This window comes from Leptidea sinapis, chromosome 3 (assembly GCF_905404315.1).
Source record: "Leptidea sinapis chromosome 3, ilLepSina1.1, whole genome shotgun sequence".
Lineage (NCBI taxonomy): Eukaryota > Metazoa > Arthropoda > Insecta > Lepidoptera > Pieridae > Leptidea > Leptidea sinapis.
The window spans coordinates 5,616,700-5,631,978 of NC_066267.1; the positions used below are offsets into that span (position 1 = coordinate 5,616,700).

At 34.8% G+C, this 15,279-nt stretch overlaps 2 protein-coding genes across 3 annotated transcripts in view; one reads left to right on the top strand and one right to left on the bottom strand.

The window, feature by feature from the left end:
- Positions 1–406: 406 nt before the first annotated feature.
- On the top strand, positions 407–5,160 carry LOC126979460 (60S acidic ribosomal protein P0). Its single transcript, XM_050828780.1, has 7 exons — positions 407–543; positions 726–818; positions 922–1,158; positions 2,343–2,499; positions 2,828–2,952; positions 4,275–4,511; positions 4,858–5,160. The coding sequence occupies exons 2-7, from the start codon at positions 765–767 to the stop codon at positions 4,996–4,998; spliced, it is 951 nt and encodes a 316-aa protein (XP_050684737.1). The 5' UTR covers positions 407–543; positions 726–764; the 3' UTR covers positions 4,999–5,160.
- A 2,565-nt stretch (positions 5,161–7,725) lies between these two features.
- The window catches only part of LOC126979437 (E3 ubiquitin-protein ligase RNF13-like), a 69,739-nt gene continuing 62,185 nt past the window's right edge, over positions 7,726–15,279 (bottom strand). For both annotated transcript variants that reach the window (XM_050828740.1, XM_050828741.1), the window contains 4 exons: positions 14,844–14,948; positions 14,131–14,174; positions 13,569–13,768; positions 7,726–10,752 (listed from right to left, as the gene is read on the bottom strand). In XM_050828740.1, coding sequence (XP_050684697.1) covers positions 10,697–10,752; positions 13,569–13,768; positions 14,131–14,174; positions 14,844–14,948 — 405 coding nt within the window. In that variant the 3' untranslated portion in view covers positions 7,726–10,696. The remainder of the gene's footprint in view (positions 10,753–13,568; positions 13,769–14,130; positions 14,175–14,843; positions 14,949–15,279) is intronic.

The window sequence follows — 15,279 nt, forward strand, 5'->3', positions numbered from 1 at the left end:
AGCTTCTTTTATTACATGATCTATGATGGGAATTAAATTATGGTCCACATAAGCATACGAAGTAACATGTGAAACCCTCAACCTATTTATTACCCGCTCAACATGTATTCTTAGTTCTGCTTTCTGCTCTGATAGTTTTACTTCATGCTTAGTCCTGAGTGTAGAAATTAATACAGAAAGTACATGACAGGTTTTTAAATTCTATGTCAGCCATCAATGCTTTGTTAAGAGGTACACAAAAGCGCCCGCAAAATAACTCGTTAAATTTCACTCTGAAAAATAATGTGAATATTTTCAAGCCCTTTTATATTTTTTCTGTGTTATGTGATGATGTTAATTTTATAAGCATAACACCTCTAATGTTTATATCTAAGTACTGCTAAAAATAAATAGCTGGTAACATCGTTAAGCTAAAAAGTTACACGTGCCACTAATTCAATTAAAAAAAAGTTACAGACTGACAGTACATTATTGACGTTTGACTTTTGAGTATTCCTTAATCGTTCCGCGCGCACGTAGTACGTGCAATTTTGTTTGGTCTTGGTGAGTTTTCCAATTTTATTTATTCAATCCTGTAAAGATTTCTTATATTTTTTACATTTACAAATTACATTTTTGCAATGCGTTATTTTCATTATTATATTTTTAAGAAATGGTTGACAATAACGTTTGACACGTAATTCTTAACCTCACTAATTACTATATTTTTAAATGCTTTGTTTTAGTCCTTAAATTTCTTCGAAGTCCCTACTACACTTGTCAGGATGGGTAGGGAGGACAAGGCTGCTTGGAAGACCAACTATTTCACTAAGATAATCGTAAGTATTGTTACTGACGTTAGCATCAAACCACTACATAATATCGTGATTGGCGTAACAAAGTCGTTTCTATAATTATTAATCATGTCATGATTTTTTTCAGCAACTTTTGGATGACTATCCCAAATGTTTCATCGTGGGTGCCGACAATGTGGGCTCAACTCAAATGCAGCAGATCCGTATATCACTGCGTGGACACAGCATAGTTCTGATGGGCAAAAACACCATGATGAGGAAGGCTATTAAAGACCATTTGGAGACCAATCCTGCATTGGAACAACTCCTTCCTCACATCAAGGGCAATGTTGGCTTTGTATTTACCCGTGGAGACCTTGTTGAGGTTTGTATCATTTATGTGCAATTGATACCGGGATTCTCGGTATACCTTATTAAAAGTGAAAAGGTTTAGTGTAGCTAATCTGATAACACTGCATTTGTTCCTAATCTGTCTCAGTGAAGCTTTCATATAGAAGGTTACCATCTCTATTTGAATTTACTAAACATGTAAATTAGGTATTTATTAGTCAAAAAGTATTAACTGTATACAATACTTGAATTTACAAATATCATTTGTTTTATTAATGTCTGTTCTAATACCAGTGAATCAAATAATATTGTTTTACTGGCTTCGCTTTCAGACTAAATTAAATTCTCCAATTCTATCCTAATGTGATGATTGATAGTGTTTTATTGCATTGGTAATTTGGAGATACAGTTCTTTTATCATTCTGTAAAGAGAACCAATAATAGCAGTTTTTTTTTGTTAAATTATAGTCAATAACATAATTTTATATCTGATACCTGCTTCATCTTAATATGTCAAAAAAGCAGAAATTTGTTTTATCACCTTCTACAACTTACACTTATCCTTTAAAAGTATTATTTTGATTGTGACTTAGGGGTTTATTCTGCAAAGATAAGGAACAAATATGAATTAATAATTTGTCTATTGGTACACAACTGGATAGTTCTATTCTGTAGATAAGTGAAGTCAGAACAATGATATGCTTTTGATTAGTAATATATAATTGTCACTTTCATCCACCAGATATAATTTGACAATCACATTGAATGATTTATGTATATACTATATAGCTAGTATTATAATATATATATATATATATATATATTATAATACTAGCTGACCTGACAGACTTTGTTCTGTATATAATAAATAAAATAATGTTTTTATATGAATTTGTTAATAATATATCATAACATCAAAAATTACTTTGTAAAATATGCACCCTGCTGTCGCAATGAAATTGTTTCACAGCAGAACTGTCAAACCATGCGTCAATAAATTCTCTCATAGAAATTATGTATGGATGTCAAAGGTAATACAAATTTGTTGTTTTTATTTAATTTTGCAGCATTTTTGTATTTATTCATTTTTTAAACATTCTCTGGACTGCCACAAATAATACAAGACCTAAATTTACCAAATCGGTCCAGCCATTCTCAAGTTTTAGCAAGACTAATGAACAGCAATTCATTTTTATATATATAGATATGTATTTGTAGGTCCGTGACAAATTGTTGGAGAACAAGGTGCGAGCTCCAGCTAGGCCTGGTGCTATTGCTCCACTTGAGGTCATCATTCCAGCTCACAACACTGGTCTAGGTCCAGAGAAGACTGCCTTCTTCCAGGCCCTCTCCATTCCAACCAAGATTTCCAAAGGTGACCTGTCAATAATTGATACCTTTTGTCTTAGTTTTATCTATTGCTATTATTTAATAATGATCAACTAATTTTATGTTATGAGAGCTGACACTATCCAAAGTCGCACCAATAAATTATTATTGTCTGTTCTAATACCAAGGTAGTCTATATCTAGACACTTTGGCTTCGCTTTCAGACTATATGAAGCCCTACAACTCTATCCTAGTGTGATTGTTTTAACATTACACATTGCACTGGCAATTTGTAGGTACATTACTAATATCATTATCAATAACAAATTGTTTTTATTATATGTTGTTATAATATCATAAATGTTTGTGTGCAGGTACTATTGAAATCATCAATGATGTCCACATCTTAAAGCCTGGGGATAAAGTGGGAGCCTCCGAAGCTACTCTACTGAACATGTTGAATATCTCTCCTTTCTCATATGGTCTTGTAGTGAAACAGGTGTGTAAGTGTAAATTTAGATGAACTAATAACAGACACTGGTTTTGACACTAGTGTTGGAATCTGATATTATAATTGTAGTGTTAACACACCAATCATATCTTATCATGCAAATTTAAATGCACATATAATACATAACAGTGTGGAGTTATAATGGCAACATTAAATAAACACCTAACCCTAACCTAACTCACCTTAATCTTAGAAATAATTCTAAAATTTAAAGTATATAATTGAAATACTCAATGTTTCATAGAAAAAATTAATGAAACAATTTTTAAGTCACCCTTATGTGGTCACATAATATTGCACAGTGTCAGTGCTTATGCTAGTGTGGATCTACTAGATTTCTTAGGTTGCCCCGAACTGATATTATGGAAAATTGATTTATGTCGGTGAATTATGTATTTCATGTTTAAATATTTTAGATTAGATTATGGCTAAGAAGTTCTACTTATATGTTTATTTAATGTGGTAATTGTAGCACCCTGTACATTTTGGATGTTTACAATATAAATGAATGTTAGCACAATACATACACATTTTTTATGAAACCAAAGCGTTGAGTACAGTCTACATGCACAGTGTACACTGACAATTAGACTTTGGAAAATTAATTATTAGTGTATACTTGTAGTAGTCAGGTTTTGTTTCTGATATAATAATATGCACTCAGACATTCATAATCAAAATAAGATGCTAAATGTATTAACTTTTAGTGTAAGTAGATTTATCTTGAATGCCAAAAATATGGATGAGAAACACCAACTTGTATTATGTTACATCCAAACAGACAGGCGGCTTGCTTAGTGCCTAGAGATGCAAGTTATGAAGTGAATAGCTAAAAGTAATACTTATGTTTGAAAATGTTTCGTTAACTGCGCACCAGGCGCCTAGCTAGTCGCTTAGAATCTATCAAATTAAATTAATGTGTTTGATTTTTGGTGAACCTCTGGATTCAACAAGCCAGCTAATGAAATCCATACAAATGCAGTTTTGTGAAAGTTAAACTTCAACATGACTATGTCATGAACCCAAAATGATGGAAATGGCCACAAAATGGTATATTTTAAAGATGAATTTTCTGTAATAAGCAGTTTTAGAGTTATTTTTTAATGAGACATCTCAATGTGCCGACAATAAAATGCGAGCATCTAGTGACACACCATGTAAACCACCTCTAGTGGGGCCACAATGTATCCTAGCTAGTAGCTAGGATGGCGTGACTAGACTAAAATGCTAATCAAGCCGCCTGTCTGTATAGCCTTAGAGTATGTAATGTATTTAATTATTAGCAAATTGTAATCCTGTTTCTTCTATAGGTATATGACTCTGGTACCATCTTTGCTCCATCAATTTTGGACATCAAGCCTGAGGACCTTCGTGCCAAGTTCCAAGCTGGTGTGGCGAATGTGGCTGCACTTTCACTTGCTATTGGCTACCCAACTGTTGCCTCTGCACCACACTCCATTGCCAATGGTTTCAAGAACCTCCTGGCTATTGCTGCGGTCACTGATATTGAATTCAAGGAGGCTACCACCATCAAAGAGTTCATCAAGGTATGAATTTTTTATTAATTGGCGCACACTTATCTTGCCCCAAACTAGATATAGCCTGTACTATGGGTACAAGACAATGATATATTTTAAGACAAAATATATACTTCAACAAAGATAAAGACAAACATCTGTGACTCAGAAACAAACATCCATATTCATCATATAAATGTTTGCACCTACTGGGATTTGAACCTGGGACCTCTAACACAGGAGAGGCAGGGTTACTAACCACTGGGCTATATGGGTCATCAATTTTATTCTTATATTATAATTAAAGAAATAACAAAAGTTCTACTAACAATGTAATTTAGGATTAAATCAATTTTTAACAAACAAAATTTTGTAGGATCCAAGCAAGTTCGCAGCAGTGGCGGCTCCAGTGGCAGCAGCTGCAGCGCCAGCCGCTGACAAAAAGGCAGAAGAGAAGAAACCTGAGAAGGAGGAGTCTGAGAGTGAAGATGACATGGGCTTTGGTCTGTTCGACTAGACTTCACTCCACACTCACTGCTATAATCAAACCATTGAGCCTTTGTTTATATATAACAATATTTAAATACATGTAACATCTGTGGCTGGTACATCTATGTTTGCGCCGCCGGATTGGACGTCCAAGTGGCGGCTGAACAATAAAGCTACTTAGTTGGAATAAGTTTTTTATTTAATTCGTCCAAATTATCCTAGAATAATAATATCCTGATTTACGACCTGACGCCGACCAGTTTCAGCGGCGCGGTACGGTGTGTCACTCAAAAGTTTTATCTCCGCAAGATTGCTTAGCGGCCGTGTTAATCATGTACACATGTACGTGCGTCGATTCGAGCGCTCTAGTATGAAGTTTAAAGTAATATTCTATTACTGTGTGTTTTGTGGCTTTGTAGAGCGCGAGGATGGGGCTGGCGTATTCTCACTACTAATAACCATCCAATAAGCTGTGGCATTGCAATAATTATAATAGAAGCATAACTTAACACGATGAGTGCGAAACGAGGCTTGAAACACCTCGTTAATGTCTTGTCTTTATAGCGGTAAGTAAAAACTAACATCTCTGACGTGCGAGAGGCGTAACTTGTGTGGTATTGTCTAGGAAAGAGATAACTATATATCTGAGATGTGCTATTGATGCTGAGTTTTTGGGTATACCTACCTTAACGGACTTTTTAGGCCTCTTACCGCACTGAACAAATAAAAGTTTAATACAGTGCGTTACGAGGTTGCGAACACCTCGTACCGCACCCTACGCTAGCTTCAAGCGGTTAGTGTTGTGCAAAACTGCGCCCGCGACGATATAATAAGATTGAAGAAGCAGAGAAAGTTAGTTAATAATATTATTGATGATGAAGAGGAGTTAGGTGGTAAATCTAATTCAAAATTACCGATATTTGAAAAACTGTTAAGTCTCCAATCAATATTTACAAATTATACTCAGTTTAAGTGAAATAATTATGTAGGAATATAATAAATAAATTCCAGCTATGTATATTTAAAATATGGTGTATAAATACAATATATGATAGTAATGTATTGTATGTGTCTATAGTTAGGCATTATAAACTGTTTTAATAAAAAGCATGAATAAGTACAATTAAATAAAATCGATATATTTTTCCCATCACTAAACAATATGAAAAACTGCCCTTTTCCAGTGCAGTATGGGGTATATAAGACCCCACATTTTATTTTATCTATAGAATCTAAACTAAATAGGCGTAACATAATAGGCCCACAGGCGGCGGCAGATTTAGGTTAATCAACTCATTGATAATAATAATTGCGACAAAAACCGTACAATTCGCCTTATTTGGCGCCAAAAAAAGGATTTTTGTCTCCTGTGGGGTTTACTAAGCCTCGTGCCGCTACAACCTCTGGTTCAGAACGAGGTTTCAAACGTCTCGTAACGCAGTAATGGAAAGTACAGATAAATCAGTGACGCTGGGAACGTGTTAAATGAAATTTTGAAGAGCAGCTACAATACGACAAATATGTTTTTTTTTTTGGGTTTGATTCTTAAATTGAACAAGAATCCTTTTATGTGTACGACATTCAGTGATTTTTATACGATCGAAGAAATTGCAAAGGATTAACAGAACTCTTCAATTTACGCTCAGAATCCATAACGTGAAAAAGTTCGATTCCATTACTGGTCGGAATTGAGGCCCTCGGCGTGGCCTTGACGCTGGCGGCAAGGCTGCGCCAGCATCGAGCTCTCGGCTTTACGTGATGTCGAACAGACTCTTCGCACGTGCCTAACGCGGCTTATATTATAGCCAGTTTTGCATGAGACCGTACGTTCGGAAAGCTATAGCCTATATTTATATTAATTCTTCGACTTGTACAAAAAAGAAAACGATAGCAAATTATAGGCTATCCAGAGCAAGAAGAGTTGTTGAGAACGCCTTTGGCATTTTAAGTTCTGTGTTCAGAATATTTAGGAAACTCTTACTATTAGAACCAGAAAAAGATTCCGTCGTTCGTCGACCAAGCGAGGCAAAATACAACCGTCTTGTGTGCAAAAATACGGAGGCGCTTTTGAGCAAAGGACAAAGACCGTCAACGTTCGGCTCGGGCAAGGCAGCGTCATTTGCGTCGGGCCTTACGTCTTGACCAACCGAGGATTTTCCTCGCGAGTCAGTACGCGACTATTACTATAGCAGTTCTCGTGCGAGCAATGTTACAAGACGAGCGATGGTGACAAGGTATTGGTCATTATCTCTGACGTTACGAAACATACCAAAAAAGAAAAGGACATAGTCAGTAAATTTTGCTAAAACCATCTGTCTACAGCAAATACCACCTCCGAGAAAAATGGCGCTAAACTTAAAAATGACAACCATGACAAATACTTTGTTGACTCATTTCAACCGCACTCGTTACAGTAAGTGTTCTGTGACCGCAGTTCCCCTGAAAACGTGATCTGGAAAGGTCATGAAACTTCCGGTTAACTAAAATAATAATAAAAATATAACTTTTAAGCAAAACTATTGGAAAAACAAGGCTACGATTATACGCGTTTTAATACCTTAGAATGTGTTTTATTTAAATAAGAACGACTTATTGAAGAGAACAAAATAAGATGTGTATTGCTGAAATAACAAGAAGGCGAATACCACTATTTATTTCCTCGCCTTGCGAATGGGAATTGTGAAATTCCACGTAAAAGTATCTGTTGGCTGAAACTGATTTGTGTGAATATAGTGATAATAATATAAACAAAATATTCGTGTCAAACGATTTTATTTCTTTGGTTTTAACCTAAAATTGCAAGTGTCCAATAATAAGATCGACGAACTAAACATGTATATCACAATTACAATTTATATACAAGCGTTAGTTGAAAATAATTCCCTAGAAGCATATAAATAAATACAATAATTTCTCATACATAAATAACGAGACTTACAATAATTCCGTTTTAAAAATTCGAATGTAGCATTTAGTTAATTAATGAATAAACAGTTAGAATGGCTAAAAGAAAGGATAAGTCGACATTTGATTATTACTCATTGAACCTAAGTAAATATATAAAATAGAATCCCATATTCCGCTGTTAGACACTTTTAAGGGACGGACTTTAAAGCGTCTATAAGTGTTACCAACCTTATGTATGGTCGAAATGAGGATGCCCATTGTTTATGGAATCGACTTGTTAATGTTATTTAATACTATTCCATACAGGGCTTTTTATATCAGCTACAACAAATATTGGAAGAAAATTTAAACTTAAGATTTAAACGCAGATACACCTACATTAACAGAACATAAGGCCTTCTCTATAAAACAATTTACATTTAGACATATATATATTATCTTGACCATTCACTATAATGTAGAGCTTGAGCATGGTGAATAAACGTTTAAAATCTTTCAAAATAACAAATAGATTTCAATGGAACCATTGTAACGAATGATACTTCGACATTTTTTTTTATTTAAATAACGGACGAGACGAGCAGGACCCATTACAATGCAGTGCCCCTCAGGATTATTGAAAAACCCAAAAAATCTGGGGCACTACAATTGCGCTCGTCACCTTGAGACATAAGATGTTAAGTCTCGTTTGCCCAGTAATTTCACTAGCTACGGCGCCCTTCACACTGAAACACAGTAATGTTTACACATTACTGCTTCACGGCAGAAATAGGCGCCTTTGTGGTATCCATAATCTAGCCGGCTTCCTGTGCAAAGGAGCCTCCCACTGGTCATCATATTCCCACAATTCTAAGTAATATCTAAATATAAATTATTTTATAGAGTAGGCCTAATTTGATATAATATCTACATTAGAAAGAAACACTAGGGAAATTAAAAAAAAAAAACATAATCTATCATACATATGGCCATACCTACTAAACATAAAAGTTATCCGTTAAAGACACAAAACATATTTCAACAAAGTCAACTATTGCTAATAAAACCCAATATACTGGAACGAAATGATTAAACGTAAGATTTGCTCTCTACACACATTTTCGAATATAAAATCATTAAAATTCGGAGTATATAATTTACCGTGTTTATTGTACCTTTATACTTTAATATTTCATCTGCGTTACAAGTTCTATTATCTATGGCGGCGTTCCTACAGTTTCGACATCGAACACGAGAGGCAAAGGTCGTTAAGTATTAATTTCAATAACAAAAACCCTCAGAAAATCATTCTTGAAAGTGAAAAAAAAAATGTTTATTTATTTTTAGTTGGTATGTTGTCATAAATTTCCATTATTTTATTTACTTTTGTCATATTTTTCGCAGAAAAGTAAAATCAATCAAAGACTTAGGTACTTATCTGTTTTGTTCCGTGAATTTATTTCAACACAAAGCCTATTAACTTATAAATTGAAATGGATAGACAGTAAATTAAATAAGTTACATCAATAACTTTATATCATTCAAATTTTAGACGTATCTTTAATATTGATAAAAAGAACAACATAAAATTCGCTGCCCAAATGAGTAATATTTGTATATTGTAAGCGAAATCAGATCATTTCACTTACATATTGGCGTAAGTTTTGAGGATAATAAACTCTTTTTTTTACAATGGTCCGGAATGAACTTATCTCTAATTGAATTCTTGAACAGTTGTTTTTTTTTCATATTCCTCAAGATAACAGAACAGTTCAATATTTTCACACCGTTTTCTTCTATTACACGAGTATAAAGGTCCGCGAATGACGAGCGAATTCGATGCGAATAACAACTAGTTCCAGCAAATGTGTATATAAAGATAAGACGCAAAACACTTATAGCCTTACAAATAAACTTGGCATACATTTATACCTGAGAATAAGCCAAGAATATACAAAATGTTTACAAATAGACATTTTGCTTATGATTGGTTTATTCAGACGTATAACATATATAGACATTTTGCTTATGATTGGTTTATTCAGACGTATAACGTTCCCCGCGTTTATTTGCAAAGCTGCTTGTCATTCGGAAAACTTCAGAATTATCATTGTGTTGACAGTGCTATAGTCAACATTTTGCATATTTTATTCTCAGGTATAACTTTATGCCAAGCTTAATTGTAAGGCTTACTTTATAGTTGCGGGAAATCCCTATTATGTCTAGCTACATGGTTCTGTGCGGAATTGGCTCAGCAAATATATTTTCAATATCTGACTATTGTAAACTTTTTAATTCAAACAGCGAAAGATATACTCCATCGCTTTTATTTCTCAAAAAATCTAGTTGCACCGCTAAGCCAATGGTGCACTAGATATAGAAGCGTATTTGTAACACTTTAAAATGTTAATATCGACACGAAAGTGTCGCGTGAGTTGATGTCAGCCGTTAGGTCGCCAGGGCGCAATTATTATTTATTTATGGAAGGAAAATGCTGTAAATTATGAAAAGTAGAGCAGTAAAAGTGTTTTTTTTTTTTTTCATAAATAATATTCCCTTAAGTTTAACAGATGCTCCGTTTAAGGAAGAACACGTGTTCATTGTAGTTATTCGTGTTTTGTTATATTGACGACATTATTATGCGTGTTATCTCATAATACACTATTAATTCTATACTCAACATCTTTTATATTCGACGTGATGGTATACCCACCAGGGCAACTCGAATTCGCGTTGAGTTCGCTGACGTTTCGCGTCACACGCGAAAGTCCCAAACCGATATGCTCTTGTTAGGTCTACCGTAATCTAATGTAGCGTAATCATAAGAGAATATGTGTTATTCATAAGTTGATGTGATGATCTGGGTCTTCGGGTCGCGCGGGCAGGGCTGCCACACCTGTAATAATCAAACAATGTTATAATCATAGACTTGTACTAAGAAGCCAATTCGGTTATAGAGAGTCAACCGCTAGCATAATTCTGAATCGCACTAAAAGAAAAACTTCAATAACACTCATGAATGTATATTTCAATTTCATATTGTAATAGCAATTCTATGAAAGATATTTGACTTATAATAATAGAGAAATACGTTAAAAAGAAGCTGGTTTCATTATTCTGTATTCGTGGGGCTTCCCTAAAATATGGTCGAGGAAGACGATGGTCCAAAGAGCGAGCGTGAACTACAATGGCGATTTTTTTATTGAAGTAGACGTTACTTTGCGGAAATCCATAATTATTCAAATGTTTTGTCTTTAGTGTTAATCCCGCCAATATTTGTGTCTCGTGCCAGAGTTTGGCGAGTCAACATTTTCTGAGGATGTCTCGTGTAGAGGCGAAACACGTGTCGAATTGTTTACAGACAAATATTGGTGGAATTAACACTAAATAATACTCATAACATTTGGATACGATGGCGACATTAAATGACCACACTAGTAGAACTTCTAGTCATAAAAAAAATCTACAACATAGAGTAGATTACAATTTTCAAACTAATAAACTGTGAATTTAATAAACTCTTACGTGGACGCTACTTAGCTACGAGTTCTGCGGGCCTACCATGAACTCTTATTGCGATTCAATTGACAACCTAAAATGAACTGCTTTGCTATTTCGTACCACGACGTGATTAGAGCTATCTAATTTAGGTTGACGTCAAATCAACTGATTAAGTCGCAATGATGTCAATTGAATGTCAAAAATCATATCAACTGAATCGCAAACAGATTTAGTTCGTTCATTCATTCGCACCATGAGGTAATATTTCAACCTAAACTGGATAGCTTATGTGTCAAAGTGAGCGATTCGAAAAAAGTTCCTACTTCCTTAGAGGAAAGTGAATCGTGTTGTTAATAACTTTTAAAAATAGTGAAAACATACACAAAATGAATATTTTATTGATGAAAGATGAGGTGAGAATACTTTATCGGACTTTTTTTGTAAAACAAAATACTGAAAATAAGTACCAAAAATCAAAATACTAAAGACGAGGCAGTAAGGGCCCGGACTATAGCCTGTTGGCAAGAGCGAATTAAAAAAAATGTACTGTGTGGTCCTGTCAAATCAAACATCAATGGAGGTGCGTTCATAACTTGTTACTTTTACGAAAACACCTAAGCAAACATTTAATTTGTAAATCAAAGAACTATATTTATTTATATTACTATTATTTAATAAGTACAAAAAAGGCTTAATGGTTTATAATTTGACGCTATAAAGCGCAATTGTAAAATGTTTTTTTAGTATTTTCTACGCAAAAAAACCGCTAAAATCATATCATTTTAGGTTTCGAAACGCAACACATATGGTTCGAGTAAGAGAGACAAACTTATGCAACGACTCTAGAGCGTCATCTCTTTCTCACCACAGACAAAATTATTTCGTTAGGGGTCCAAACGCGATTCAGTAAATGGCACTTCATGGTACGAATTTTTGCGATTCAGTTTAGGTATCTAAATAGAACTGCATCGGAATCGCATCGCTTATTAAAAGTTGATGGTAGGGCCTCTGAACGGCTACTGCGACAGACATGGGAGAAGTAGTTGTCATTGCTAGCGCGAGGCTACTAGATTACTTACTTGCACGTTGTTCCGAAATCATATTATGGAAAATTTATTTGTTTAGGTGAATTATGTATTTCTTTGAAATTATACTTTTTTAAGCGCGTTAGGGAAAACATTATCAGAAGGAATTTTAACGATGCGCGCACACGGCGACACGCACATTCAACACCCTGACGTTAGCTGGTCAACTAGATTATTTGTATCATACTTCACCTACCAAGCCTCTTGTGACTGATATATCTACTGAACCACAACCAATGGACGAGAATTAAATAAAAAAATAATATCTATCTAATTATAGTAAAAAAAATAATTTAATGATATTTAATTACACGCTATTCAACTAAATTATGCGGTATAATAATATTTTTAGTGGTCGTATTTAATACATTCTTTAATACAATATTGTTTTTTCTGCAAACGTAAAATAGGATGAGTAATAACATTTTTTTAAGGATTGTTGTTGTATTACGCCAAAGAAGAATAAGTTCTTGCGTGCGTGCATAAGTACACACACAATTTTTTTTTTATTACATTAAGTTGCTCCGTGCGTTCATTTAATGTCGCCATTTGTGGATCTCCGCTGTGTACGTATTGAAATTCGCCATTATGGTTTTTATCAATTGTTTTTATAGCGATAACCGACAAACTCTGTTAAAACGTCAGCTATCTATTTCAGTTCATGAGATACTGCGTTAGCCGTTAACAGTGGAGTGTAAGATGTCTACTTACTACTATTTGACGTTTGGGTATTTTTTTTTGCATCACTTTACATAGTATATTTTGAATTGGAATGATTTGTAGAACTATGATAATGTAAATGTTGCTTTAAAAGAGTGACAATGAGTTTCTTGCCGCTTCTTTTAATTAGCTCAGCCCTTTTCAGCCGTGGCAAGTGGAATAAGAAGGCAATTATTTAGTAAGTGTCATTTCCGCGATTCACACGAATAAAGTGATTTTGATTTGATTAGACACATGTTTAAATTTTTTGTAATAACACAGTAAATCACAGAAGACCAGCGTTGCAACACATGCTGAGCGGCTCCTTTTTTAAACAGCACAAGTTTTTATATTTGTATATTTTTAAGTTGCTTCATTTTGTTATTTGTGTGTGTGTTAAAATAAATGTTTTTTCTTTCTAAATTACCAATTTCCCCGTTGGCTTCGTTGATTGAGGGTGCGTCGGGGTGCAGGGGTTGTTCCGCCGAGCCCCGCGGGGTCGCGAACTCTGGGGTTTGTGGGTCTGTAGTGGAGCGGTCCGCGGGGGGCCTCGCACGCTGGCGCCGACGTCTGCGCTCAGGGATCGCTCGTTCCGGGTTCTGTATGAGCGGCTCATGGTCGCCCTCACTACAAACAACATTACACAATCACCACGAGTGGGAGGCTCCTTTGCACAGGATGCCGGCTACATTATGGGTACCACAACGGCGCCTATTTCTGGCGTGAAGCAGTAATGTGTAAGCATTAATGTGTTTTGGTCTGAAGGGCGCCATAGCTAGTGAAATTACTGGGCAAATGAGACTTAACATCTTATGTCTCATTTGCCCCGTATAAGATGAGAAAAGCTTTCTTATATTTATATGGAAATAAATGATGAAACAATGACATTTGTGCATTCATAAGGTTTATTTCCTTGACCTACATGAATAAAGTGATTTTGATTTGATTTGATAATAGTCATTTTAATGATAACATATCTCGATACATACGTCTCTTCATTAATGTCAGCACCAGCGGCCGTAGAGTGTGGTGCCTAGAATAAAAGAAAAAAAAGTCAATATGACAAATTAAAAGTAAAATAAATAGATTCTAGATGTAAATATCATTAAATTATTTATATACACTAACGAGGGAATTTTTTTTTTATTTTAAAACTTCTATATAAATTGAAATTATATATTGAAATTTATTTAATCTCGTCCATAAGTTGTGGTTCGGTAGATATATGAGTTATAAGAGGCTTGGTAGGTAATTCTAGTAGGCTTCATAAGATACATAATAGCTTTAAGGGTAAATGTATACACTTTTATAATAAAGTCCCAGCCACTGTTCAGGCATTCTCTACAAATAAATTTAATAGTTTAAAAAAAATGGCTCATTCGTAAATCTCACTACTCCACAGCTGAATATCTAAGTGATCGGACAGCCTGGCGCTAGATTATGATTATTTTATAGCAATAGCAATGACAGTACAATATTGTATATTTTTATTACAAAAGAGCGCAAAAAAGAATGCTGGGAGAGTTTCTTGCGCCGTATCTAGTAATATTAGAAATGACCTCAAAAATAATTGTAAAGGAATCAATTTTGAGAAAATGAATACCTTTTAATGGTCTAGTTGACCAGCTAACGTCAGGGTGTCTAATTTGCGTGACGGTGGGCGCGCGCATCATTCATTCACTCCATAACTTCAAGAACGTACCTCAGCGTCGCCTGTGGTGGCCCTGCCCTCTGAGCGTCTCAACGTGGCGATGTAGCGAGCCGCGCGCATGAACGGGTTCTCGCGTTGGGCCACAAAAGTACCACCCTGTAACATGAACAATAGTTCTAATTCAAATATGTTTATTCAAAATCACTAATTAATCGTCAAAAACTACCACAGATTCAAAATAGACTGCCTCAAACCTGAGAAGAACGGGGGCAAGAAATTCAGTAGGCTTTGTTTCATAAAATACTAGTGGACCCGACAGACGTTGTCCTGTACACACTTGAAAAATCGAGTTCACTAACATACACATGAGCTGGAGAATTATATTATATGGACGGAATTGAGAATCTAAACCAATCTCAAATTCACTGGAACACACAAAAAATCATCAAAACCAGCCGTTTAGGAGGTGGTTCAGTTGTGAATTTAA